Source organism: Gobio gobio, assembly GCF_949357685.1.
Source record: "Gobio gobio genome assembly, chromosome: 25".
NCBI classification, from domain to species: domain Eukaryota; kingdom Metazoa; phylum Chordata; class Actinopteri; order Cypriniformes; family Gobionidae; genus Gobio; species Gobio gobio.
Genome location: NC_137121.1, coordinates 30,018,367 through 30,044,232, shown reverse-complemented (window position 1 = coordinate 30,044,232; position 25,866 = coordinate 30,018,367). Strand labels below are relative to the sequence as shown.

Genomic DNA, 25,866 nt, shown 5'->3' with positions numbered 1-25,866 from the left:
AAAACATATTTTTTCTTTTGACTTTGGGGTGAAATATGACAATGGCATGTTTTTAATTTGATTTCCCCATATCTACACCTTCTTGTCCCCAGCTGACTGGCGTGTGTTGGAAGTTGACCCATGGTTCCGTGCGGCAGACTGGACCAGAGAGGAAAGACGTACCGTCTCATCTGAAAGCGACTGTTAAGGAAAAGCGAGCAAGGCCTCCTGCATAACGAACATTTGAAACAGGAAGGAGTCTTGCGTTGACCACCCGGGTGACCTCTCTGGTTGTCCACGTCTGCCTGATAAACACCACTAATGACTTACTCGTTTATGTTCTTTATTTGTAACCCCAGTGTGCTCATGCTGGGCGACTTTGTGGATTTCTGCTAAATTATTGTTCTTGAAGTCTCAACACTGGTCTTATATGGACTTGGCACGTCTCATGACCTCAACGTCACACAAAAACCTTCCTCAGCTCCGATGGAAAAGACTGGACACTAGTGACCTCATCCCATGACCCCCGCCCCTCAGTTGCACCTCACAGAAAGCATATATCGGTTAGAGAGAATGTGTCGAAAAGAGTTGAAACTATGTACAAAATAATCTGGAGGGAGACGTTTTTGCTTAACGTGCAGGTTGTTTTAACATAACGTTTGTGAATAGGGCTTTGTGGAAATCAAAACGGAAGCATTAGTTATGTGTGCTGGTATATGTGTATGTTACGAACGAACGTTACCATTAGAAAATTAAAAAGGCTGACTGAATTTTCAATAATAAAAACTTTTGAGTTGTTTGAAGAAGCTTTTGTTTATTTTAGAAATCTATCCGTGTAAATCTTATTAAATTTAAAACATTTTGCAACAATAACCTAAATAAACATACTGATTTGAAAAAAAAGTGCAATGTAGATATGAAGTGTATACATATATACACTATATTGCCAAAATGTGGCTTTACATGCACATGAACTTTAATGACATCCCATTCTTAATCCGTAGGGTTTGATATGGAGTTGGCCCAGCCTTTGCAGCTAAAACAGCTTCAACTCTTCTGGGAAGGCTTTCCACAAGGTTTAGGAGTGTGTTTATGGGAATGTTTGACAATTCTTCTAGAAGCACATTTGTGAGGTCAGGCACTGATGTTGGACGAGAAGGCTTGGCTCACAGTCTCCGCTCTAATTCATCCTGAAGGTGTTCTATCGGGTTGAGGTCAGGACTCTGTGCAGGCCAGTCAAGTTCCTCCACACCAAACTCACTCATCCATGTCTTTATGGACCTTGATTTGTGCACTGGTGCGCAGTCATGTTGGAACAGGAAGGGACCATCCCTAAACTGTTCCCACAAAGTTGGGAATCAATGTGTCACAAAATGAAGCTTCTGCCATGGCCGTCCCAGTCCACTGACCTTAACCCTATAGAAACTGAGTGGGGTGAACTGAAGAGAAGGAGCACAAACATAGATCTGGGAATCTGAAGAGAATCTGCTGAGATTCTGTATGGAGGAATGGTCTCTGATCTCTTGTCAGGTGTTCTCCAAACTCATCAGGCATTATAGGAGAAGACTCAGAGCTGTTATCTCTGCAAAAGGAGGTTTCAATAATTGGGGGCCAATAATTGTGGCCAACCACTATCAGTTGTTTTACTTCAGTGAAAGGATAGAATTTTGTGAATTTTTTTAAATGGAAGATCAAAGGGATAAACAATACAGATTTATTAATTTTAAGGGTGACAATATTATTGGAGGGCACTATATTGCCAAAAGTTTTGGGACACCTGAAAAACAACCCCACACCATAATCACCCCTCCACCAAAGTTTACACTTGGCACAATGCAGCCAGGCAAGTACCGTTCTCCTGGAAACCACCAAACCCAGACTCGTCCATCAGATTTCCCGACAGAGAAGCGTGATTCATCACTCCAGGGAACACGTCTCCACTGCTCTAGAGTCCAGTGGCGGTGTGCTTTACACCACTGCATCCGGCGCTTTGCATTGCACTTGGTGATGTAAGGCTTGGATGCAGCTGCTTGGCCATGGAAACCCATTCCATGAAGCTCTACACACTGTTCTTGAGCTAATCTGAAGGCCACACAGTTTGGAGGTCTGTTGACTCAACATAAAGTTGGTGACTTCTTCTCACTGTGAGCCTCAGCATGCGCTGACCCCGCTCTGTGATTTTATGTGGCCTACCACTCCTCGTGGCTGAGTTGCTGTTGTTCCCAATTGCTTCCACTTTGTTATAATACCACTGATATAAAAAATGGATGATTAGTAATTTCTTGCTTAACTTAATTCAGAAAAAACACTTGATGGCTGTTCTGTCAAGTCCTCGTCGTCAGTGACGAACCTGGGTGTGCACTTTGATACCAATCTTTCATTTGAAAGCCACGTTTCTAGCATCTGTAAAACTGCATTCTACCATCTTAAAAATATATCTAAATATGCTTCCAATGCAAAATGCTGAACAGTTAGTTAATGCGTTCATGATCTCAAGGCTAGATTATTGCAGTACGTTTTGGGAGTTCATGTTAGTCCATCCTGAAGTCCGTTTTGCAGAGATGGACTAAAAATGAACTCCCAAAACGTACTGCCAGATTCTGGAAGATGAATTCTTCAAACATTGGTGCAAGAGGATGTGGTGCTGGTCCTTCAAGAGTCATTCTCAACCTATCTGTCCATAAAGCCAATAAAAAAAACAGTCTTCATGTATTTTACAACACTTCAGCTTGTGATTCTTATTTAGTGGGGGTCCTTTTTTAGGATTCTTTACCCAATTTAAGTCTCTGAGATCCTGACACCTTCACTTCTGGAGACTCCAGGTAGGTTGCAGCTCTGGAAAATGGTGCCGCTGGAGACTTCCTGATGGTTTCACACTTAATTCTTCACCTTAATTCTTTTGCCGTTAACAGGTGTCTTTTCTCCGCCACATGTTTTCGTCTGACCCTGCTGACCCAATGAGCATTTCACTGTCCAATGGTCATGCCTTAACTGCAATGTCTAGTATTGCGTCCTTCTCATGGGCATTTAATATTTTTTGACTTTTCAGTCTGAGTTCAATCTCTTTTTTGGCTCAATTTATCTGTAAAAGAAAACATGCCTAATAAGTTTTCATTTCCAGCCTTCATGAACAATTATATATCACTTATACATTATTAAATACTAAATCAATAGTAGTTATTAGGATTACTGTGGTTTGGAATTGGTCATATGTGCCTGGAAAAAAAATATGATCAGAAAATCAACGTGCCTAATAATTCTGCACACAGTGTAGAACTATATAGTATATATAGAACTTCAAGACAACAGGTTTGGCTTATCAGTGTGTGTTAGTGTGGCTGTACATCAATCATTGACATTAATTAATGTTTCCTTCCTCGTGATGTCTGTTAGCCTAAAAAGCTTTTGTTGTCACACAGATACATGTTTATGTGCAGTTTATTTGTTCTGAATGACCTTTAGTTTGTAGATCACAGTCCATCCCAGTTTGCATAAATCTTCCTAAAACTGCTCTGCTATTGGCTGTTTCGGATAATAACATGGTTTATTGAGCTAAAGGGAGCACTATTATAAATGTCATAAACTTCCTGTTGTGAAAAACACTAAGAGCTTCAGGAGCTAAACAGCACTTCTTGTGTCAATTTGTATTTAATTTGAAGTCATGACGATAATACCAGTCCGTGATCTAAGGAGGATGTTACCCAAGGTAAATCTTTGAGAATTTCTTATGTAAAGTCTCACAATTTGTCTTTCTTAAAGGGATAGTTTACCCACAAATGAAAATTCTGGCATTATTTACTCACCCTTAAGTTTTTCCAAACCTGTATGAATTTCTTTTTTTCTGCTGAACACAGAAGATATTTTGAAAAATGTGGGTAACCAAACCATATTGACTTCCATACTATTTTTTTCCATGCTATGTAAGTACTGTGTTCAGCAGAATAAATAAATTCACACAGGTGTGGAACAACTTAAAGGTTAAGTGTTACTTACAAATATGGCATTGCATATATACTAAAGACATGTATGTGGATGTTTTTTCAGACATATGATCACAGGAGAAAGGTGCTGTCAGAGATCTCTACGGTTTTGTCTCTGCATCGGTTTCTTGAGCCAGTTCTGGAGAGATTTGGTGAGCAATTCAATTCAGTTTATTTGTATAGCATTCTCACAAAATATCTGAGCATTTGGAAACTGGCTTTAAACTCTATAAGTTTACATATTCTGTTCAACTTCAGTACACATTAAATAATACCTTTTTTCCCCAAGAGTGTAAGAAAAAGTTTGCCACCCCAGAATTATCACAGAATAAAATTAATAAAAATAATATTGCGTAGCGACTGCTGTCTGTTGACATCCATGTTTGTTTCGGTAGCCTACATAATCTTTTCGTGACTCCCCAATCGTTAAAATGTGTTGTGTGGGGACTGACTCGTCGTTAGGTTTGTGCTCCTCTCTGACAGTCAAAAATCTATTCAGACAGTAATTGTTTCTCACGTGGAAGTCCATAAAAATAAATGTGCATGCCACCTCAGTGATAAAACTCGTGCATTTGGATGGTGATTTATTCACGATGGATGAGCGACTTTTGTTATCCTGCGCACCTGGGAACGCGCTCACGTGGTCGATAACATGATTGTCTGCTGTAAATAAAATGTCAATGCTTGGTATAATAAGAAAAAAATGCAATCAAATTGACGGACGGCAATTAAATTACCACACGACCTTGGTGTTTGTAAAAAAACAGTAGGTAATTCGGCCGGGGATTTTTACACGGATGGTGGGAGAAAAACTCTGACATTCTGGATTCGGACGGCAATAAAATGACTAGCCCCTGTCAATGATGAAAATATATTACGACCCAATGAGAAACAATTACCGTCCGAATAGGGCTAAAGACTAAAATCTGTTCCAGACAGTCTTTAAGGGCCATATTTTAACCATCTGAGCGCATGGTCTGAAGCACAAGTGCACTTAGGACGTGTGCAAATCCAGTTTTGCTAGATTAACAACAGAAAAAATGGTCGGTGCGCCAGGCACATGGTTCAAAAGGGTTGTAACTAGTCTCTTAATGAGTCATGGGTGTGTTTTGGGCGTAATGTGCAATAAACCAATCAGAGTCTCATCTCCCATTCCCTTTAAAAGCCAGTTGCACTTGCACCATGGCGGATTCGCTATTTACATGGTGGGATTTGCGAGGGGAACGACTGAATGCTTCTCCAGAGATGAAACCTTTTATTTTTAATATTTAAACATGTTTGTGTGCTGCTGCGCATCCCTGTGTGTGTAATAAGCAGTAATAACACAAAAAATACTGTGATATTGACTTTAGACCAGGTTTTTATTGGTCAATGGTGCAGTCGTATTCAGTTCCTCAAAATAGCAACACGCCAACAATGTGCCTGAACACACCTCTTTTTCAGACCAGCACGCCCATGGGTGTGACAGATGGGCGCGAGAGCATTTGCTAATTGAACAACATGGCGCTGGATGTGAAAATGATAACTGTCGGGCTGAAACTAGCAAAAAAAACTTGCGTCGTGCCTGGCATTACATTGTGCCGGGTGTCCCCAGCTAAAGAGTGAACTTAAGAGAGTATGTTTATGTTTTTTACATCAAGAATTTCCAGTTTTTCATTTTCTTGTAATTTCCTCGCAGTCTTTAATGATGGCACAGCGAAGAACTTGATGAGTTTAACTGGAACTATTGAGGTGTTTTTTAAAGGTAAGATAGACCATAAAGATACTGTAAGTGGACTTACTTCCCTGTTGTTTTACAGTCAAGAAACATGTTATGCAGCAAACAAAACACTTCTACACTTTGTGCTTTAGGGAATCGTTACAATATTCCAGTGAGTTTGTGGCTAAAAGAAAGTTATCCACGCACTGCTCCCATCTGCTATCTGAAGCCCACCCGTGAGATGGTTGTAGTGACCAGCAGACATGTCAACAGCAATGGAGAGATCCTGATGCCTTACCTGGACGAGTGGAGATATGTAAGACTGCAGCTTGAAAATGCTACAATGGTTTTGTCCTTCCACAATACAAATAATTTACACTTTTCTCTCTTCTAATGAAATCATCTGTTTGTTTGGGGGTTTATTCACAGCCGCAGTGTGACTTGCACGGCTTGATTCAGGTCATGATGACCGTGTTTAGCGAGGTCCCTCCTCTGCGGATGTGTCTTGACCCAGAAGATTGTGAGTAGTTTCCTTGTTTATTCCCATCATATATTCACTGTATAGAGCATTTTAACTCCTGAATCTCTTCATATGTCCTAATTGCTTCAGGGAAACAGATAAGCAGGCGGTTTAGGCCTGGTTTAGGCTATCTGAAGTTATAGTGTTCAAAGGTTGATGTGATTTTATGGTTTTTTAAAAGGATATTATCATCAATAACACGTGTACAACAACAGAAAAACATGCCATTTTGATGACAAAGTGATATACAGTTGCCAGAAAAAGTTTGTGAACCCCTTGCAAAATCTGTGAAAATGTGAATAATTTTAACAAAATTTAAGAGATGTTATTTTTTATTTAGTACTGTCCTGAATAAGATATTTCACATAAAAGATGTTTACATATAGTCCACAAGACACAGAAATAGCTGAATTTCTAAAAATTACTTTTTGATTTCCTAATACTGTGTCATGATGAGTCTCTTGTTTGTCCTGAACAGTTAAACTGCCCAACGTTCTTCAGAAAAATCCTCCAGGTCCTGCAAATTCTCCAGTTTTCCAACTGAATCACTGATGCCCCAGAAGGAAACACAACGCATTAAGAGCTTTTGAACAGGATGAAGATGTCCAAATTTATCTTTTGTTTAAATATCTTTTTTTTATTTATTTAGCACTGCCTTTAAGAAGCAACAGAAGAAACATGTTTCCTGAAAGACAAATTAAGTACAATTTACCCTGATCTTAAAATGCTAAGATCTTTAATTAGCTCTTAGGCCCCCCCCCCCCCCCCCCCCCCCGGCTCTTAATGCATTGTGTTTCCTTCTGGAGCATCAGTGAATGTTTGAACTTTTTTTAAAAGTTGTGTTTGAGTCCCTCAATCGTCCTCAGTGTGAAAAGATGGATCTCAAAATCATACAGTCACTGCTGGAAAGGGTTCAAATATGCAAAAGATGCTGGAAAAGTGAAGAATTGGCAGGACCTGGAGGATTTTTCTGAAGAACGTTGGTCAGTTTAACGGCTCAGGACAAACAAGAGACTCAAGAACAACCATCACAATACATAAAAACAGCCGTGGATCATCCAGGGAACGACACAGTATTAAGAATCAATGGTTCATAAACTTTTGAACAGGGTCATTTTTAATAAATTCAGCTTTTTGTGTCTTGTGGACTATATGTAAACATTTTTATGTAAAATATCTTATTCAGGACAGCACTAATTAAAAAATATGATGCATTTTGTATGATCTCCCTTATCTTGTTAAAATGATTCATATTTTCACAGATTCTACAAGTGATTCACAAACTTTTTCTTGCAACTGTATACTTTATTAATCTTATAGCAGGATACATTTGTATGTGTGTGGATATTTTGGTAAAATGACAATTCTTGTTTATTTACAGCAAGTTCTGCTCAGAAAGTTCACTCACTTGAGGAATTCTCACATGTGACGCTGGATAGAGAGGACGACCTTCCTTTCTCCGAACATAATGAAACCGTCTGTTAGTTTGCTAAATGTCTTTGCAATATGATTTGTATATATAACCTTTGTATAAAAATAATAATGAATGTTAAATTTGATCAGTATGAATAAATGTCATGTAGATTTTCTGTAAATAGCCTACATAAGTCACGTTTTTGATGCAATGTTTCCCTAGTGATTCATGCTCATTAAAATGTTTTTCCATTTCATATTTTGACCTGTATTATATCAAAAACACCTACTCAGATATGTAAATGAGCAGATATTATAATTAGACATCACTACATATTCACTTACATTTTATGAACATGAAGTTTTATCCTCCTGGGTGCCACTGTCATTACATTCATTACATTATATGTCATTACATTATATATGACATTATATTTTAGTGAATTTCTCTGACACCATACATGTCACAGTTTTAAGTCTGGATGTCCTGTGAAGAGCACATTGAGGGCTTTTTGAGGTTTCACCAGGATAACAACTTCTCCTTCGTCTTTAAAAATGACTGAATGATATAATTGAGCACTCTTTGGAAATATGATAATTTTAATTATCATTTAAATCTGACTACTTTTCGAATTGTTTGACATAAATCAACATCTCAGGAAAATTATGGGGTTTCTAATCAAAATATGACTTTTTGTTACAAAATAAAGCATTGTTTTCATACATGTCCTCAATAGACACCGGGACTTAAAAGCATGTTTATCAGACATTTTGGGAGACACAACAAGTGAATAGGGAAATAAATTACATATCAATGTTCCTATAAAATATTATGTATTATTATGAAAATGTTGCTAACTATTACTCCCATCATTACACTTCTGTTGCTCCAAGAACACCTTAATATGCAAATTAGAGACAGTGGATACATTGCATTGAATGAGAAAACCCATGTATGGCCATTTTACCAACATATTGCATAAAGTAAAATGGTATATCAATTAATTCCGTTATATCTCTCATAACATAGTTGAGAATCATCTTTAAACAAAGTTTGGTTAAAAAAAAATCCTGAAACCTAAAAATTGATTGGTGAATGAAATAAAAAATCCCATTGTTTTTGGTGTCCACTTACAAGGACATAGCATAACATATTAATTAAATATAATAATAAAAAATACTAAATAAAAAAAATCCCCCCTGGGTCTTAGGAGGATATAATAACACTTCAAAAATGAGATTCATTGCATTCATTTAAAAGTATTTTAAATTAATCAAGTGTTGTCAAGAGCTGGTTTTGTCTGTGAAGGTTTAAACATACGTCAGCACAAAAATTACTCAAACTAAAACTGAAATAAAAATAAAGCTTAATAGAAATATAAAAAACAATGACAAAATGCACAAAATTATTATAACTAATTAAAATAACTATTTCTAAAACTTAAAATGAAAACTGAAAATATAACATTAAAAGCTATTTCAAAATATAAATAAACATTATTATAGTATATTATTAATCTTAAAATAAAACACTGATGTATAGCCTACAAACGAGAAAATCTGCTAAATAAAAATCTTGATGCTAAGATTAATTTTCTTTATCTTTTCTTATTTCAAAACGGTCTCCATTATAAAGCCTTATCACAATGAATTGTGTGAAAATATATTTAATCAAGATGACATACTAAATGTGCGTTCAACAATTAACTGTTACAGACTGTCATTGTTACAGTGTAATTATATATTTTAGTACTGAGGAATATTAATTAACTATACGTACTTACTATAGGGTTAGGGTTTGGTTTAGGGTAAGGGTTAGTTGCATGTAATTTTACATTATTGTGTGTTATTATTACTATGGTAAGTAAATGTAACATATGTAACATGTAGCCTACATTTAAAAACTGTGAAAAAACTTGTAATTTAAAAACTGAGAACTAACCTAAATTAGAAAAATTAAAGTCTATTAAGTAGAGAATACGCATTATATAATTTTTTAATGTATATCATAAATTATTAATAAATTGGATATGTTTGTCATTTATTATCATAAACAGAAACTACGTGTTAGACTTTTATTTTGAAAAATCCAACACATACCCACCGGAAGTGAAACTCTCTCACTGTTTTGACGCTCGATGCGTTCGTCTTGTTTATCTTCCTCGAGATGAACACTCGCCGACTTTACTCATATTTATTGAATTCTCTTTAAATAGCTATAATTCAGACTATATTAATGAGCCTTTAAGGTGTTTAGAGTGTGTTTGTGTCACACAGCAGGCGTTAAGACGAGTGATTAGGGTTTGTTAGAGTGTTTTGGCCTGAGCTGAGACACATTCATATATTTCACACATTTATTCTTTTTTTCTCAGGAATTTAGTGTGTTTTTTTTTATATTTGCATAGTAAATCATGGCTGTTGTCAACGAAGGAGCTCTGAAAAAGATGCTGAAGGTTTGTATTGTGCCTTTTGGTCTGTAATCTCTCATTTGAATAGTTACTTAAATTTAATGGGGAAGATTATGATGGGCATTTAATATTTATTGTGTTAAAATGTAAAATAATGTAATTTCGACTGTAGTAGGCAGGCTATTTGTCTGTATTTATATAAGATGTACTGAAAAGTTGTCACACTGGATTTGTGTGTTTTTTAAAAGGCAAAATGGTTATGTTATATATATTTTTTAAATAACTTTAATTAACATTAGTAAAAAACAAGCGATAACACTTTATTTTACAGTGTCCTCGTTACATATATTTCATGTACTTGCCATAGTAATAACACAAAATTATGTATAATAACATGCAATAACCCTTACCCTAAACCAAACCCTAACCCTATAGTAAGTACATGTAGTTAATAAATTTTACTCAGTACTTAAATACATAAATACACTGTAACAATGACACCGTATAATAAAGTGTAACCAAAGATGTTTACATGTCAGTTAATTGTTGAACGCACATTTAGTATCTTGATTAAATATATTTTCACACAATTCATTGTGATAAGGCTTTATAACAGAGACTGTTTTAAAATAAGAAAATATAAAGAAAATTAATCTTAGCATCAAGATTTTTATTTTACAGATTTTCTCATTAATGTACGTTTGTATACATCAGTGTTTTATTTTAGGATTAATAATATACTATAATACTGTTTATTAATATTTTGAAATAGCTTTTAATGTTATATTTTCAGTTTTCATTTTAAGTTTTAGTAATAGTTATTTTAATTGGTTATAATAATTTTGTGCGTTTTGTTATTGGTTTTTGATATTTCTATTTAGCTTTATTTTATTTCCGTTTTAGTTTGAGCAATTTTAGTACTTCAACTTAAACTTATTTATCTCGGTTATGCCAAGACCCAATTTCAAACTTTTGTTTAAGTTCAGTTTATCTGCTGTATTAGACAGGTTACTTATATAAAAGATGTACTAAAATAGGTAACGTATTGGTTTCATATGTTGTTTTATCTTTTTAAAGTCAAAATGGTTATATTAATATTTTATAATAACTGAAATGAATAACATTAGCAAACATTATTACATACACCGATCAGGCATAACATTATGAGGTGAAGTGAATAACACTGATTATCTCTTCATCACGGCATCTGTTAGTGGGTGGGATATATTAGGCAGCAAGTGAACATTTTGTCCTCAAAGTTGATTTGTTAATAGAAGCAGGAAAAAAATGGCAAATGTAAGGATTTGAGCGAGTTTGACAATGGCCAAATTGTGATGGCTAGACGACTGGGTCAGAGCATCTCCAAAACTGCAGATCTTGTGGGGTGTTCCCGGTCTGCAGTGGTCAGTATCTATCAAAAGTGGTGACTATCTATCAAGTGGTGAACCGGCGGCATGATCATGGCCGGCCAAGGCTTATTGATGCACGAGGGGAGCGAAGGCTGGTGTGTGTGTGTCGCTTACCTTGGCTTGGGAACACATGGCACCAGGATGCACTATGGGAAGAAGGCAAGCCGGCGGAGGCAGTGTGATGCTTTGGGCAATGTTCTGCTGGGAAACCTTGGGTCCTGCCATCCATGTGGATGTTACTTTGACACGTACCACATACCTAAGCATTGTTGCAGACCATGTACACCCTTTCATGGAAACGGTATTCCCTGGTGGCTGTGGCTCTCTCAGCAGGATAATGCACCGCCACAAAGCAAAAATGTTTCAGGAATGGTTTGAGGAGCACAACGAGCAATCCAATCGAGCATCTGTGGGATGTGCTGAACAAACAAGTCCGATCCATGGAGGCCTTACCTTGCAACTTAGAGGACTTAAAGGATCTGCTGCTAACATCGTGGTGCCAGATACCACAGCACACCTTCAGGGGTCTAGTGGAGTCCATGCCTCGACGGATCAGGGCTGTTTTGGCAGCAAAAGGGGGACCAACACAATTTTAGGTCATAATGTTATGCCTGATCGGTGTATATGATGCTTAACATATCATTATTGAATATACAAATAAATAGTTTGATTGTCATGTTGATTCAATGTATTTTCATACAATTCATTGTGATAAGACTTTATAATGGAGACAATAATTTGTTAATCAGATTGTTGGGTTATTTATATTAGTGTATTTTTTTTTAATATATTCAGCAATACAAGTACAGAGATCTGACTGTCCGAGAGATAACAAACGTCATCTCTCAGTACAAAGACCTCAAACCCGTTATGGATGCGTACGGTAAGATTCTCTCATCCTATCTGCTCTTTCTAGATCTCCTGTAGCTTTTTATGAGTAACTGATGTTTCTTTCACAGTGTTTAATGACGGATCATCCAGAGACTTGATGAGCCTCACAGGAACCGTACCAGTTAGTTATAGAGGTGGGTTAGATGATTGTTTGTGGTGTAAACATGAAGGCAACATTATAACATTTATAACTATACTGGTTTTCCTGTCTCAGGGAATGTGTACAATATCCCTGTGTGCTTGTGGCTGTTGGACACGTATCCCTACAATCCTCCGATATGTTTTGTGAAGCCCACCAGTGCGATGATGATCAAGACTGGCAAACACATTGATGCCAACGGCAAGATCTACCTGCCCTACCTGCACGAGTGGAAGCATGTACGACTCGATCCATCACAATATTTAATTCTAATATCAATGGCATGTCTTCGTTTTCATGGAAATTTGCAACCTGGAACATGTCAAACCTCTCACTAAACTTTTATTTAACTTTCTCCTGGCCCATTAGCCTCAGTCAGATCTATACGGGCTTATCCAGGTGATGATTGTGGTGTTTGGTGAGGAGCCGCCGGTTTTCTCCAGACCCACCACACAACCTCCTTACCAGGCCTTCCAAGCAGCCGGACCCCCGAACCGTAAGCACGCATTTCCATCTCTTCAAATCGTGTGTTCAGGAGTGAATCTCAGAAAACTATAGATGCTCCGATCGATTGGCTGCAGATCGGTATCGGGCGATAATCACATTCTTTAACTCAATTGGGAGTCACTAAAATTGGCCAATACACACACTTATGTGTCAAAATGCCCATCTTTGCGAGTATCTTTGTAAAAACTGTTGTTTATGTTTTAAAGGGTTCATAACACACAATTTCTGCCAGTCTCATGTTAAATCTTGAGATCATATAGAGTAGTATTTAGTGATAGACCGATATATCGGCCGGCCGATATATTGGGCCGATATTTGCTATTTTTACGTGTATCGGCATCGGCCGATACAAGGCTGCTGCATTGGACCGATATTTTTTTCCCTGCATTATTTACAGACAGGCATCCACAGGGCAGCTCTCACCGTCTTCAAACTGTCTTGCTCTCCCTCCCTCGCGCATATTAATCAAAATCAATTGAGAATTGACACAATGGTAAAAGGTCGAAAGAATGAAGTTTCACGTGGAGCATTGGGAGATTTTTTTCCTGAATTACCGCTTGTGTTGCTCTACAAGAGATTAAGTTAAGTGCACCTACACTCTAAAAAATGCTGGGTTAAAAATAACCCAAGTTGGGTTGAAAATGGACTAACCCAGCAATTGGGTTGTTTTAAGCAAACATTTAACCCAACCGCTGGGTCAAAACAACCCAATTGCTGGGTTAGTCCATATTCAACCCAACTTGGGTTATTTTTAACCCAGCATTTTTTAGAGTGTAACCATTAAATGACTAGGTTGTAAATAGTTTTAAAATTAAGTATAGCACAGTCAGTGTGCACTTTATTATGCTGCTTGCTTGTTGATACTGTGTGCAATAGTGTAATTATTTTATTTATGCTTAAATATTTATTTTCACCACTGAACTCTTTTTTTTTCTTGTTCTACATCACCTGTTTTTACTATTTGTTAAATATAGTTTTTTTTTAGTTCAATAAATGTTCCTTATTTAAATTGTAAATTTTAAATTGTTATCATCCTGATCATTGTATCATTTTTATGTTGTAAATTGAGGGAGCAAAAGCAGTATCGGCTCCAAATATCGGCTCAAGAAAATCGGCAGCCCGTATCGGTCATCGGCTAAGGCTGATGAAAAAAAATCTGTATCGGCATCGGCACTAAATAATCCATATCGGTCGACCCCTAGTAGTATTGCATCCTTCATGTCTCCGAAGAGTCTTTAGTTTTATATTTATCAAAGACAGATACACTGTACCGATTCTTTCCGAAAACAGCCGAGCTCTGACCCCTTCATAGACACTTTCAAGGTCCAGAAAGTTATTAGAAACATTCTTAAAATAGTCAATGGGACTCTTAATTTTATACTTAATTTGATGAAGCGACGAGAATAATTTGTGTGTGCAAAAACAAACAAAAATAACGTATTCTAGCCTGTGTCAGTCTCCTACGCAGTTTACGTTATAAACGGTGCAGCCGATGCTGTTCACATGAGCACCACGACGCATGCACGGGATACAATGTAAACATCGGAGTAGCTGGCTTAGTTTTTAATTAAATATTTTCTATTTAGCTTTACATTTATTTAGATTTTAGTTTTAGTCATTTTTGTACTTTCAATTAAACATATTTATTTCAGTTAGTTGCCAAGGCAGCATTTCTAATTTAGGTTGAGTTTAAGTTTACATTTCTTTCATCTAATATTTATATTTTATTATGTGATGACGTATATTATGGGAGTGGCTTGATGCAGCGCAGGAGATGCAAATAACTTGATCTTGAACTTTAATACTGTCGCTTCAAATTGACTAAAAAATGTAATTCATTTGCTAATTACAACAAAGAAATAAAAATGTAAAGGGTGAACAAAAACTATAAATTCGTGAATATATACAATTGGTAATCATGTTTAACAAAACAAAAACATTTATCATTTATCTATTATAACTTTTATGTTGGTTTGGTCGTTTGGCTATTTCCTTATTAAGGTCCAGAAATTCGTGGGGTTTTTTTGTGTGTAATTTGTCAAGTTTTTTGCCAGGTGGCTTTTTTAATTATATGATGTCATTGCGTTGTCTTTTGATGCCAGCCAATCACTGCATTGCTGATCGTGGTTTCAAGTATTGATGCATCTGCCCTCTTCAGGGAACACAATAACGCTCAGTAATCTTAGATAATTGAATCCAGATATTTTAAATCCAATCTGCAAATTTGTTTGAAGAACCAAATTAGCCAGAGATCAGTTATCACAATTAAAATATCTGGGATCTGTCAAATCATCTAAGATGTATTAAGCGAGGTACGAAGAACGGACCCCTGGTCTGCTAAAATTATTTAATATTAATGGGAATATACTTAAGAAATATTTTACTCATAAAAAATTCTAGGGGTGCTAATAATTATGGCCAACTTGTTTTGGAGAAAAGCATTTATTTCATAATGAGATTTCCCCCTGACTTTCCATTATTTTACTTCAATGAAAGGTTAGGTTTTTGCAAATTTTTTGAATGATAGATCAAAAGGATAAACAATGCAGATTTATTTTCACAACCATCTTTAATCATATTTGACAGGGGTGCCAATAATTCTGAACACAACTGTACATGGTAGTATACAACACTACAGTATTTGTTGAATAAATTGAATAAAATAAATATATTGGTAAACTGAATAATAAAAAAATATATATAAATATAAAAAATGGCATAAAAATAATGTCACAGTCAAAATCTTAATGGTACTAAATTTATGTTCTTTTCGCAAAATATAATTTCAAATTATTTTCTTTTAGGATACAGAGATTTCTTGATACTGTATGTCCTTATAGGATCATGTGTGGTGGTTAACATAGATACTTTAATCTGTTATGAGGAAAACTTAATGTACGTTTTTTTGATTGCAATATCGATATAATTTGGGCACTGAAAATGTAGACTTTCTTGTGATTTTCATTTTTCGGCTCAGATTGTTCAAATATGAAATAAGCTTCACATGATCACTTAACCATTCCCATTTTTCAAAGTAATGCTGGTTTTAAACAGCAGATGTCTCCCTACACCAGCAATGCATATTAAAGTATTTGTTTTGTGTCCTCCTCCTCCTCCTTCTAGAGTCCTATATGCAAGGAATGCCAGCAGTATCTCCCTATGGGCCCAACCCAAACCCATGGTAATGATTCAGTCTGACCAAATATCAGATGCAACAGCCTGAACAATATTTAATAAACATGTTAAAGTCATTAATATCTTCTCCAACACTCATGATATGAAAACACATGGTTTAAGGCTGTGTTGTAATTAAAGAGTGTGATTAATTGGTAATGTAATGATTTATGTCTGCTTCAGTGGTTACCCAGGTTACCCTTACCCAGGAGGCAATGCTTATCCGGCCACAGGTGGTCCTGCACATTACACTTCCCAGACTCCTGTCACTACTGTGGGTGAGTTGTCATGTTTGCATTTAGCTCATTTCTGGAATTAATCTACTTCATATATAATTTTAACCCACAAATCACAGTAACCTTAGAATAAGTCTGAATTGGCAACATTTATTCTCCATCTGGGTTGATGTGAATTTGAAGTGGCAATATTAAAGGGATAGTTCACCCAAAATTGAAAATTTGCTGTTAATTTACTCACCCTCAGGCCATCCAAGATGACTTTTTTTATTTCGTTGAACAGTAAAGAAGATTTTTAGCTGAAACTGAAGGCCTTGGTGATTCTTATAATGCAAGTCAATGGCTACCGTCACTTTGATAGTAAAAAAAAAAACATGTACAGGCAAAAAAAAATGAATACCCACGGCTCCTGATGATACATTGAGGTCTTATGAAGCGAAACGATCAGTCTGTGCAAGAAACTGAACATTATTTACAACAATATTACCTGTAATCAGCCTTGGAAAATGATCTTGAGCGCATTCATGGCAGTCTGCAGCCCGAGCTTAATCTGTGAAAATCTGTGAAAAGTCTTCCCGATTGAGATTGTGCAAGCAAAATTACATTTTTATATAGGCATCCAGGATAAGAACAGGTAAGTACCATTATGATGAACAATCCAAGACACATCCTCGCTCTCTGTTGCAAGCAAACATAGCGTCAGCTGTGAGCTATCCCTTCAAGAATGAAAAAGAGTAGGTCTGATTTAACAGTGCAGAATTTGCAACATTAAGTATGAATCTGGGTTAATCTGCATTGGCAACACTGAATCAGAATCAGTGATTCTGAATTAATTTGAACTGGCATAATTCATTAAGAATCTGAGTTAATCTGAATTAGCAACACTGAATCTGAGCTAAACTGAAGTGGTAGCATTCAGTTTGAATCTGAATTCATTTGAATTTGCTAGTTTAACGAGAAAAAAATTATCGGCGCGCCAGGTGCATGATCCAAAAGGGTTGTACCTAGTCTCTTAAGGAGTCATGGGTGTGTTTGGGTGTAATGTGCAATAAACCAATCAAAGTCTCATCTCCCATTCCCTTTAAAAACCAGTTGCGCTTGCACCATGGCGGTTTTGCTATTTACATGCCGGAATTCGCAAGCGGAAAAACTGAACACAGGAATCCTTTTATTTTTAATATTTCAAAAAGTTTGTGTGCTGCTTTACACCCTGTGTGTATAATAAGCAGAGTGTATACGCGTTGTGCACCCGCCTATAGGCGCATATTAATAACGCGCCCTTTAAATAACACAAAAAATACTACTGACTTTAGACCAGGTTTTTGTGGGTCAATGGCGCAGTCGTTATCAGTTCCTCAAATAGCAACATCAACAATGCGCCTGAACACCTAGTTTTCAGACCAGCACGCCCGTGGCCGAACAAATGGGCGCGAGTGCATTTGTTATTTAAACAACGTGGTGCTGGATGTAAAAATGATAACTGCATAGGGCTGAAACTAGCAATAAACACTTGCAATCACGCCTGGTGTCAGATTGCGCAGAGTGTATAGAATAGAATAGAATAGAACAGAATAAAAGATACTTTTTTGTCCCATTTCTAGGAAATTTGTCTTCATGACACAGCCAGTACACAATACAATACAATACATACATAATGCATACATTATATTTAATAAATAAATAAAAAAGCACTCATTCTAATATATAAAATACAGCATCATATCATTCTCTATTTACAATTTTAACCGCAGTTGGCACAAAATAATTTTTGTAACAATTTGACGTGCACATCAAAACCCTAAATCGTCTCCCTGATGGTAACAAATAAAAATTCATATGTAAAATGTGTGTATCATCAAAAAAAATTAGTTTAGCTTGCTTTAAAATAGATGCCTTGTACATCTCTTGTATGGTTCGTTTTTCCTCCAACCCTATAATTTTTTGAGCAGCGTGTACCAGTCGTGCTAGTTTTGAATTTTGATTGAACAGTCAGATTTTCACACCATATCTTATTAAACTCTCAAATACAGACTGATTAAACAAAAACAAGATCTTCTGGTTTACCCCGAACACTTTTAACCTTCGCAGGAAATATAACCTCTGCTGTAATCTAGAGCACAGACTGTTGATGTGAGAAGACCAGCATAATAAATTGCCCACATAAACACCTAAGTACTTAAAACCTGTTCAATAATATTACCATGTTCTATAACAGGACTGTGATCACGCACAGATCTAGGATCGAAAATAATTTCAACAGTCTTTGTTTCATTTAAAATCAAAGAATTAGTATCACACCAACCTACAAACCTGTCAACATCAGAAAAGTACTGCAAAAGTTTGGTTTTCCTATTCAACAAACTCAATATTGCAGTGTCATCAGAAAATTTGATGAAGAATCTATTCTCCTGACTAGCAAACACACTCATTAGTATATAGTGTAAATAAAATGGGTGAGCTGACACAACCTTGCGGTGCCCCTATGTTAATAGTTTTCACCTCAGAATAGGAGTTATTAACTCTGACCTGTTGTGTACGATTAGTTAAAAAAATAATAAAACCACTTAATGCAGAATGTATTTACATTTAACTCTATCAACTTCTTTATCAGTATCTTGGGTTGAAGTTTATTAAACGCTTTAAACTAAAATCTATAAAAAGTAAACAAGCATATGCTTGGGAATCTTCTAAATGGCTATTCACCAAATGAGTGATACACTTAATAACATCCTCAGTGCACCGTCCAACCTTGTATGCAAACTGAAATGGGTCATGGAATGATTTAACCTGATCCTTTAAAGAGCACCTATTATGGCATATAAAATGTTCCAAATATTGTTTTAGAAGTCCCCAACAACAGTTTTGCATGCATGCAATGACAAAAAAGACTTTAGTTTTCTTATAATATGCATTTATTTTTACCTGTTTTGACAGCGATTCTCAAATGATTCCTTTAGTGATTCACTTTTCAAAACCCCGCCTTTACGTGACGCTAATCTGCGGTGATTGGTCCGATGACCCAGTCATTTGTGATTGGTATAGTTTGTGCAGATATTTTCGGAAACGGAACGCCCATCAAAGTCTTATAGTGACAGTAATTTGTTAATATGTGTCAGGAGTTATGAATATGAAAACCGCGTCGGTACCGTTTGATTGTAATATGAGCCTCAGCTGATCTCATTCATAAAAAAACTCCTCTGTTCTCCTCACGAAGACTCGCGACAAATCAACATCCCTCAGGGCTTTTAGTTTAAAAGTGTGCAGATGAGGAGACATATTGATAGATTCTCATATGTCTGTGTCAAATTTCTAAACAGAGGAGTATTTTTTATTCAATACTTCCTCAAAATGCGCAGATGTAGCCTAATCATGAGCGCTTGAGTCTCTTATGTGTTGTTTTCAATTCATACTGGCAGCCGGAGGGCGCTCTGTGCACATGCAGTCCATATATGGTACAGACAGACGAAGAAGATACCATGTGCCATAATAGAAGTCCATAATAAAAGCTTTCTGAGATCGCGAAACATGCAAATAGAGACATTTGAAGACTAATAAACACTCAATCGCGACGATGTATGGTTTGTCTTCAAGCCACTTAGTCTTCAAATGCTCATCCTTGGGCAGATGAAAAAAGTTTGCTTTTGAGTCGCACTTCAGAACACAGCGTCTCGTCGCCATGATGTTTTCTAGTTTTCACTGGCGTCTTGGAGCGCAATAAGTGGGCGTATCGTATTCAAATAACTTGACAAGTTGACGTCATCTAGTCAGAGAAAAAGCTTCGGTCTTCTAACGATTCTTAAAAATGACTCAGAGTCGACTCTTACTTTTGAAAGAAAATAACTATATATACGGTGCACTGTCATATTTCAAACTTTGCAGGATGTTTTTGTTCACTTAGATCTATGTTACACACTACATGAAAGGTAAATTTCAAAATTCCATGATAGGTGCTCTTTAAAACCGATACAACAAGTCTTTCAAATCAAAGCATATCATCACATTTTTTTAAATTTCAGCACCTACTTGGTACTGAAGTACCCGTACTTGTGACATCCCTAGTCGCCGTATTACTGTCTGGTTGGTCAAGTCTGAAATACTGCTAAACAGCGTACATACTGCTAACACATTTTAATTTCTTCTTCGCTGCTCTAAACAGGGATTGCTTGTGGCAACACAGCACAACTTCCTGTGTTTGCAATGCATTCTGAGCAGCGAAGAAGAACCGTGCAGTGGTTAGGCAAAGCTCGTGGTAATTTTACTGTCTATGGTCATAACTAGGTCTTGTTTAAGAAAATGGTATCGGATCGGTACATGGGTTCAAGTACTCGCCGATACCGATGCCAGAATTTGTTGTGGTATCAGTGATATTTCCGATACTAGTACAACAACTTTTGACACTCAAAATTGAGCTCAGGTGCATCCTGTTTCCTCTGATCACCCTTGAGATGTTCCTACATCTTGATTGGAGTCCATCTGTGGTAAATTCAGTTGATTGGACATGATTTGGAAAGGGACACACCTATCTATATAAGGTCCCACAGCTAACAGTGCATGTCAGAGCACAAACCAAGCCATGAAGTCCAAAAAATTGCCAATAGACCTCTGAGACAGGTTTGTATCGAGGCGCAGATCTGGGGAAGGGTACAGAATATGTCTGCAGCTTTGAAGGTCCCAATGAACACAGTGGCCTCCATCACCCATAAATGGAAGAAGTTTGGAACCACCAGGACTCTTCCTAGAGCTGGCCACCCAGCCAAACTGAGTGATCGGGGTAGAAAGGCATTAGTCAGGTAGGTGATCAGAAAACTCGATGGTCACTCTGACAGAGCTCCAGCGTTTCTCTGTGGAGAGAGGAGAACCTTCCAGAAGAACAACCATCTCTGCAGCACTCCACCAATCAGGCCTGTATGGTCGAGTTGCCGGACGGAAGCCACTCCTCAGTAAAAGGCACATGACAGCCCGCCTGGAGTTTGCCAAAAGGCACCTGAAGAACTCTCAGACCATGAGAAACAAAATTCTCTGGTCTAATTAAACAAAGATATAACTCTTTGGCCTGAATGGAAAGCGTCATGTCTGGAGGAAACCTGGCACCGCTCATCAACTGGCCAATACCATCCCTACAGTGAAGCATGGTGGTGGCAGCATCATGCTGTGGGGATGTTTTTCAGCGGCAGGAACTGGGAGACTGCAAAGAAGAATGGGAGAAACTGCCCAAAATAGGTGTGCCAAGCTTGTAGCATCATATCCAAAAAGACTTGAGGCTGTAATTGGTGCCAAAAGAGCTTCAACAAAGTATTGAGCAAAGGCTGTGAATACTTATCTACATGTGATTTTTTTTCAAGCAAACTTCTTTCACTTAAGCATTATGGGGTATTAAGGTTTGTAGAATTGAGGAAAAAAATAATGAATTGAATCCATTTTGGAATAAGGCTGTAACATAACAAAATGTGGAAAAAGTGAAGCGCTGTGAATACTTTCCGGATGCACTGTATATCATATTATTTAACTAGACTTTAACTCAGTGGTCAAGAGTATATTGCAGTATTGGGAGTTCATCTAAAATAAGATATTGGACAAGACACAGGCTACCCCGAATTGCATGAGACAATGTGTTAATGTCAGTTTCATAAAAGTACAACACAATTCACCCTTTACATTCACTCTACCCATCTATCTCTGCTTTGCCTTGACCCTGCTGACCTCTGGTCTTCTGCCTGGCTCCGTGCCTCGTTTACAGTGACCTCGTTGGAGCGCTCTGAAAGGTTGGTCCTGTAACTAGATTCTGAGCTGGTAAAGGTCAAAGGACTTGATTCATCCAGTTAAGCAGAGAGGCTAGTGGGTATATTTAGAGTGGCAGGAGTGGGAGGAGGATATCAGTCCCCAGCAAACTCTCATCATTAGGTTTGAACCATGACATTCACTACAGTGCTATGCAGAATGTGTGAGTCTATAATCACACTGAGTGTCTCTGTATGACTGAGATGATATGGACACGTTTCATCTGAGCTGCCCACTGAAAGCAGACATTCTCCGAAGCACAACTTCTGGAAGAATGGACACAGTGGAATGTTGTAAAGTTGTAAAAACATAAAACATTTTATTTTAGTGTTTTTTTTTACGTTTTTTTATGTAGCGCTTTTTACAATGCAAATAGTTTCAAAGCAGCTTTACAGTGATAACAGGAAAATAATGCAACAAAATTTGTTTCGGCTGTATGAGGAGAGAAAACAGTGATGTCAGTATCCGGCTCAGTTCAATTCTCATACAATGGTGGCAGTGCAGGGGGATCAGTAATATATTTGAATATTTAGTGTCCCCAACTGAGCAAGCCAAAAGCCAAAGGCGATGGTGGCAAGGAACCAATTCTCCATCAGGTGACATAATGGAGATTTTTCTTGGGAGAAACCAGGCTCTGTGGGGGGGCCAGTTCTCCAACGAACAAACAGAGTATGATTATGATTCAGGCAGCATTACAGGTCAGGAGTCAGATTGGATCGGAAAATTCTGACTATTAATCCAGTTTCATCTGGTTCAGTCATCACGCCGGAGACGGGCTGGTTGAGGATCAGTGCATACACAATCTGATAGAGACTCGATGTTTCTTAAATTGATCTCATTAAATGTACATTTAGAAGATGCTTTCATCCAAAGCAGCTTACATTGCATTCAGTGCATTCTTTTTATTTATCTCATGCATTCCTTAGGAATCAAACTCATAATCTTGGTGTTGATAGTGCCATGCTCTACTGTTTGAGCTCCAGGAACGGCAGCAAAATCTCTAATGTATCATGACATATGTCAGCCTGCCCTACCAGAATTTACCCTAAAGCATTTTGAATCATAGAGATAGAGAGGTCTAGTGGGTTAATAGAGATGGTCCTTGATCCTCAAGGTCAAAATACAAGTTAGCACAGTGGCACTCGCCAACCGTTTTATTACACACACTGATATGAAAACATGATTGCTGACTATTCACAAATCCATCATGATTAAAGATCAAGTTCTTTTATATGATCTGCTTGACAATTTACAGCCTGAAACTATTAAGAACAAATATTAGGGGAAAAGTCTCTAAGAAACAGCAACTCCCAAAAGTACAACTGCAACTGAAATCCAACAGCCACCACCAGTGTGTCCTTGAGCAAGGTGTCTGAACAATTCCTCTAAAACAGTGGCACTAAATTTGTGTCTCTGTCTTTTCCCTCTAGGTCCAAGTCGTGATGGTACCATCGGTGAGGACACCATCCGAGCTTCACTAATCTCAGCTGTGAGCGATAAACTGCGCTGGAGAATGAAGGAGGAGATGGACAGAGCGCAAGCCGAGCTGGACGCCCTGAAGAGGACGGAGGAAGACCTGAAGAAAGGACACCAGAAGCTGGAAGACATGGTGTCCCGCCTGGACCAGGAAGTGGTGAGAACGTTTGCAATTATTCTATAGGGAAGGCTGTTCTTCCCAAATTCTGCATTGAGATCACAATTTTGGTAGAAGTATGACATTAGATGTGTGTCTGTGGTGTGTGCGTCCTTAGGCTGAGGTGGACAGAAACATTGAGCTCCTCAAGAAGAAGGACGAGGAACTGAGTGAAGCTCTGGAGAAGATGGAGAACCAATCAGAAAACAACGACATTGACGACGTGATCATACCCACAGCCCCGCTCTACAAACAGATCCTGAACCTGTATGCAGAGGAGAACGCTATAGAGGACACCATCTTTTACCTGGGAGAAGCCCTGCGTAGAGGAGTCATCGACCTGGAGGTCTTTCTCAAGGTTTGTTCAGAACAAAAGTTTTGGCATTTAATGCCCTGTATTTGACTTTCCTTAGTGTTATGTTTGACATCCCCCCCCCCTTCGTCCCGTTTTTTTTTCCTCAGCATGTGCGTCTGCTGTCCCGAAAACAGTTCCAGCTGCGAGCGCTCATGCAGAAAGCACGGAAGACCGCTGGACTTAGTGACCTTTACTGACCCTGCCGCCACCGGTACATTCTCCTCCCGACACTCCAGCTCTGATCATATGACCCAGACTCTGATCTGGTCGCTTTGTGGTATGTCCGTGGCATTTCACCAGTTCATGATATTTTACTTCTGTGAGACTTTTAGCTACTGTACCTCCCTGGTTTTATTTTCTTGAGTTGGAAAAGGCAAAATCAGGTATGATATTTAAGTGCTAAAAGGTAAAAACTAGTCCTGAGAATTAGAAGTAAATGAGACGTCAGACATTATGTTCCTTCTTTCATTTGAGCTTCTCATGTTAAACCGGAAGGCGTTTGGGTCTCTGGCTTTAGATACTACTGCTATTAAACGTACTAAGTGATACATTTAAAATGTGACATCATCCACAATTGTCCTATTTTCATTCAGGAACTGTTACAAAATATTGTCATACTCCATTACTACGTGAATCACAGAAAATTCACCCCCAAAAACACACACACAAAAAAAGTTTTGCATAAAAAGATGAAACCTATTTTTAGGACTATTAAGGTTTTTTACATTGTGTCATTGTGACAGTTTAAGTTCATTTCCCCCTCAAAATTCCTGTTGCCATAGTGAGAGAAAAAGTCTTATTGTCATTACTGTAATACAGTAAGAAAAACCATAATGTTTTCAATTAAAATCAGCACAATTTAAATTCAGTTAAAAAAAAAAAAGACATTTCATAATTTTTTTTTCTCTTGACAATGAGAATTTGAGGGTAATATGTGTAAAATCATAATGCAAAAATTGACTTTATGAAAAATATAATTTATTTTGGGGTAAAATATGACATTTATGGAGAACTGACTTATGGAGAACACCGACTCATGGTTCAATATTTCAGTTGTATTACATTTCTTTTGCCGAGTTTATAATTTATCTCATCAAAATTGGGAACTATTTGGTGTTCCAGATTTATTGTTATGATGTTATAACTGTAAACTATTTAGTGATATACAAAGTATGGATTGTTACTAATAATATTTCACTTGATAACTGAAAAGCTATAAAGCGTTGTACTGTACTTTCAATTTTCAGTCTGTTTATTCTTCCAAATGTGTTCAAATTAATAATTATTTTTTTTAATCTTAGCTGTTGGATTTCAGTTGCAGTTGTTTTAATGCACTTTTGGGAGTTGCTGTTTCTTAGAGACTTTTCCCCTAATATTTGTTCTTAATAGTTCCAGGCTGTAAATTGTCAAGCAGATCAAATAAAAGAACATGATCTTTAATCATGATGGATTCGTGAATAGTCAGCAATCATGTTTTCATATCAGTGTGTGTAATAAAAGGGTTGGCAGGTGCCACTGAGCTAACTTGTATTTTGTCCTTGAGGATTGAACTCTAGACCAGCCTGATATTGATGCCATTTAATGCACCTTTGGAAATGCTGTAGTACACTTTTGACAGATCATTTAAACCAGGGGTTCTCAACCCTGGTCCTCGAGGCCCACTGTCCTACAGAGTTTAGATCCAACCTTGATCAAACTCACCTGCCTGTAGCTTTCTAGTAATCCGGAAGAGCTTTTTTAGCTGG

General features: G+C 37.3%; 3 protein-coding genes across 3 annotated transcripts in view; all 3 read left to right on the top strand.

Moving 5' to 3' along the window:
• hrasa (HRas proto-oncogene, GTPase a) overlaps window positions 1–874 on the top strand; it is a 33,196-nt gene extending 32,322 nt beyond the window's left edge. The window contains exon 6 of the mRNA XM_079809889.1: window positions 93–874. The gene's annotated coding sequence lies outside the window, so the exon portion shown is untranslated. The remainder of the gene's footprint in view (window positions 1–92) is intronic.
• Window positions 875–3,513: 2,639 nt separating this feature from the next.
• Window positions 3,514–8,311, top strand: LOC307121345 (tumor susceptibility gene 101 protein). The gene is made up of 6 exons (XM_079808878.1): window positions 3,514–3,685; window positions 4,024–4,111; window positions 5,638–5,703; window positions 5,811–5,974; window positions 6,088–6,178; window positions 7,560–8,311. Exons 1-6 carry the CDS (start codon window positions 3,641–3,643, stop codon window positions 7,661–7,663), a joined length of 558 nt encoding a protein of 185 aa, XP_079665004.1. The 5' UTR covers window positions 3,514–3,640; the 3' UTR covers window positions 7,664–8,311.
• A 1,357-nt stretch (window positions 8,312–9,668) lies between these two features.
• tsg101a (tumor susceptibility 101a) lies at window positions 9,669–25,656 on the top strand. The gene is made up of 10 exons (XM_079809886.1): window positions 9,669–10,044; window positions 12,204–12,291; window positions 12,368–12,433; window positions 12,514–12,677; window positions 12,808–12,934; window positions 16,069–16,126; window positions 16,303–16,397; window positions 23,564–23,766; window positions 23,885–24,124; window positions 24,229–25,656. The coding sequence occupies exons 1-10, from the start codon at window positions 10,003–10,005 to the stop codon at window positions 24,316–24,318; spliced, it is 1,173 nt and encodes a 390-aa protein (XP_079666012.1). The 5' UTR covers window positions 9,669–10,002; the 3' UTR covers window positions 24,319–25,656.
• The last annotated feature ends 210 nt before the right edge of the window (window positions 25,657–25,866 follow it).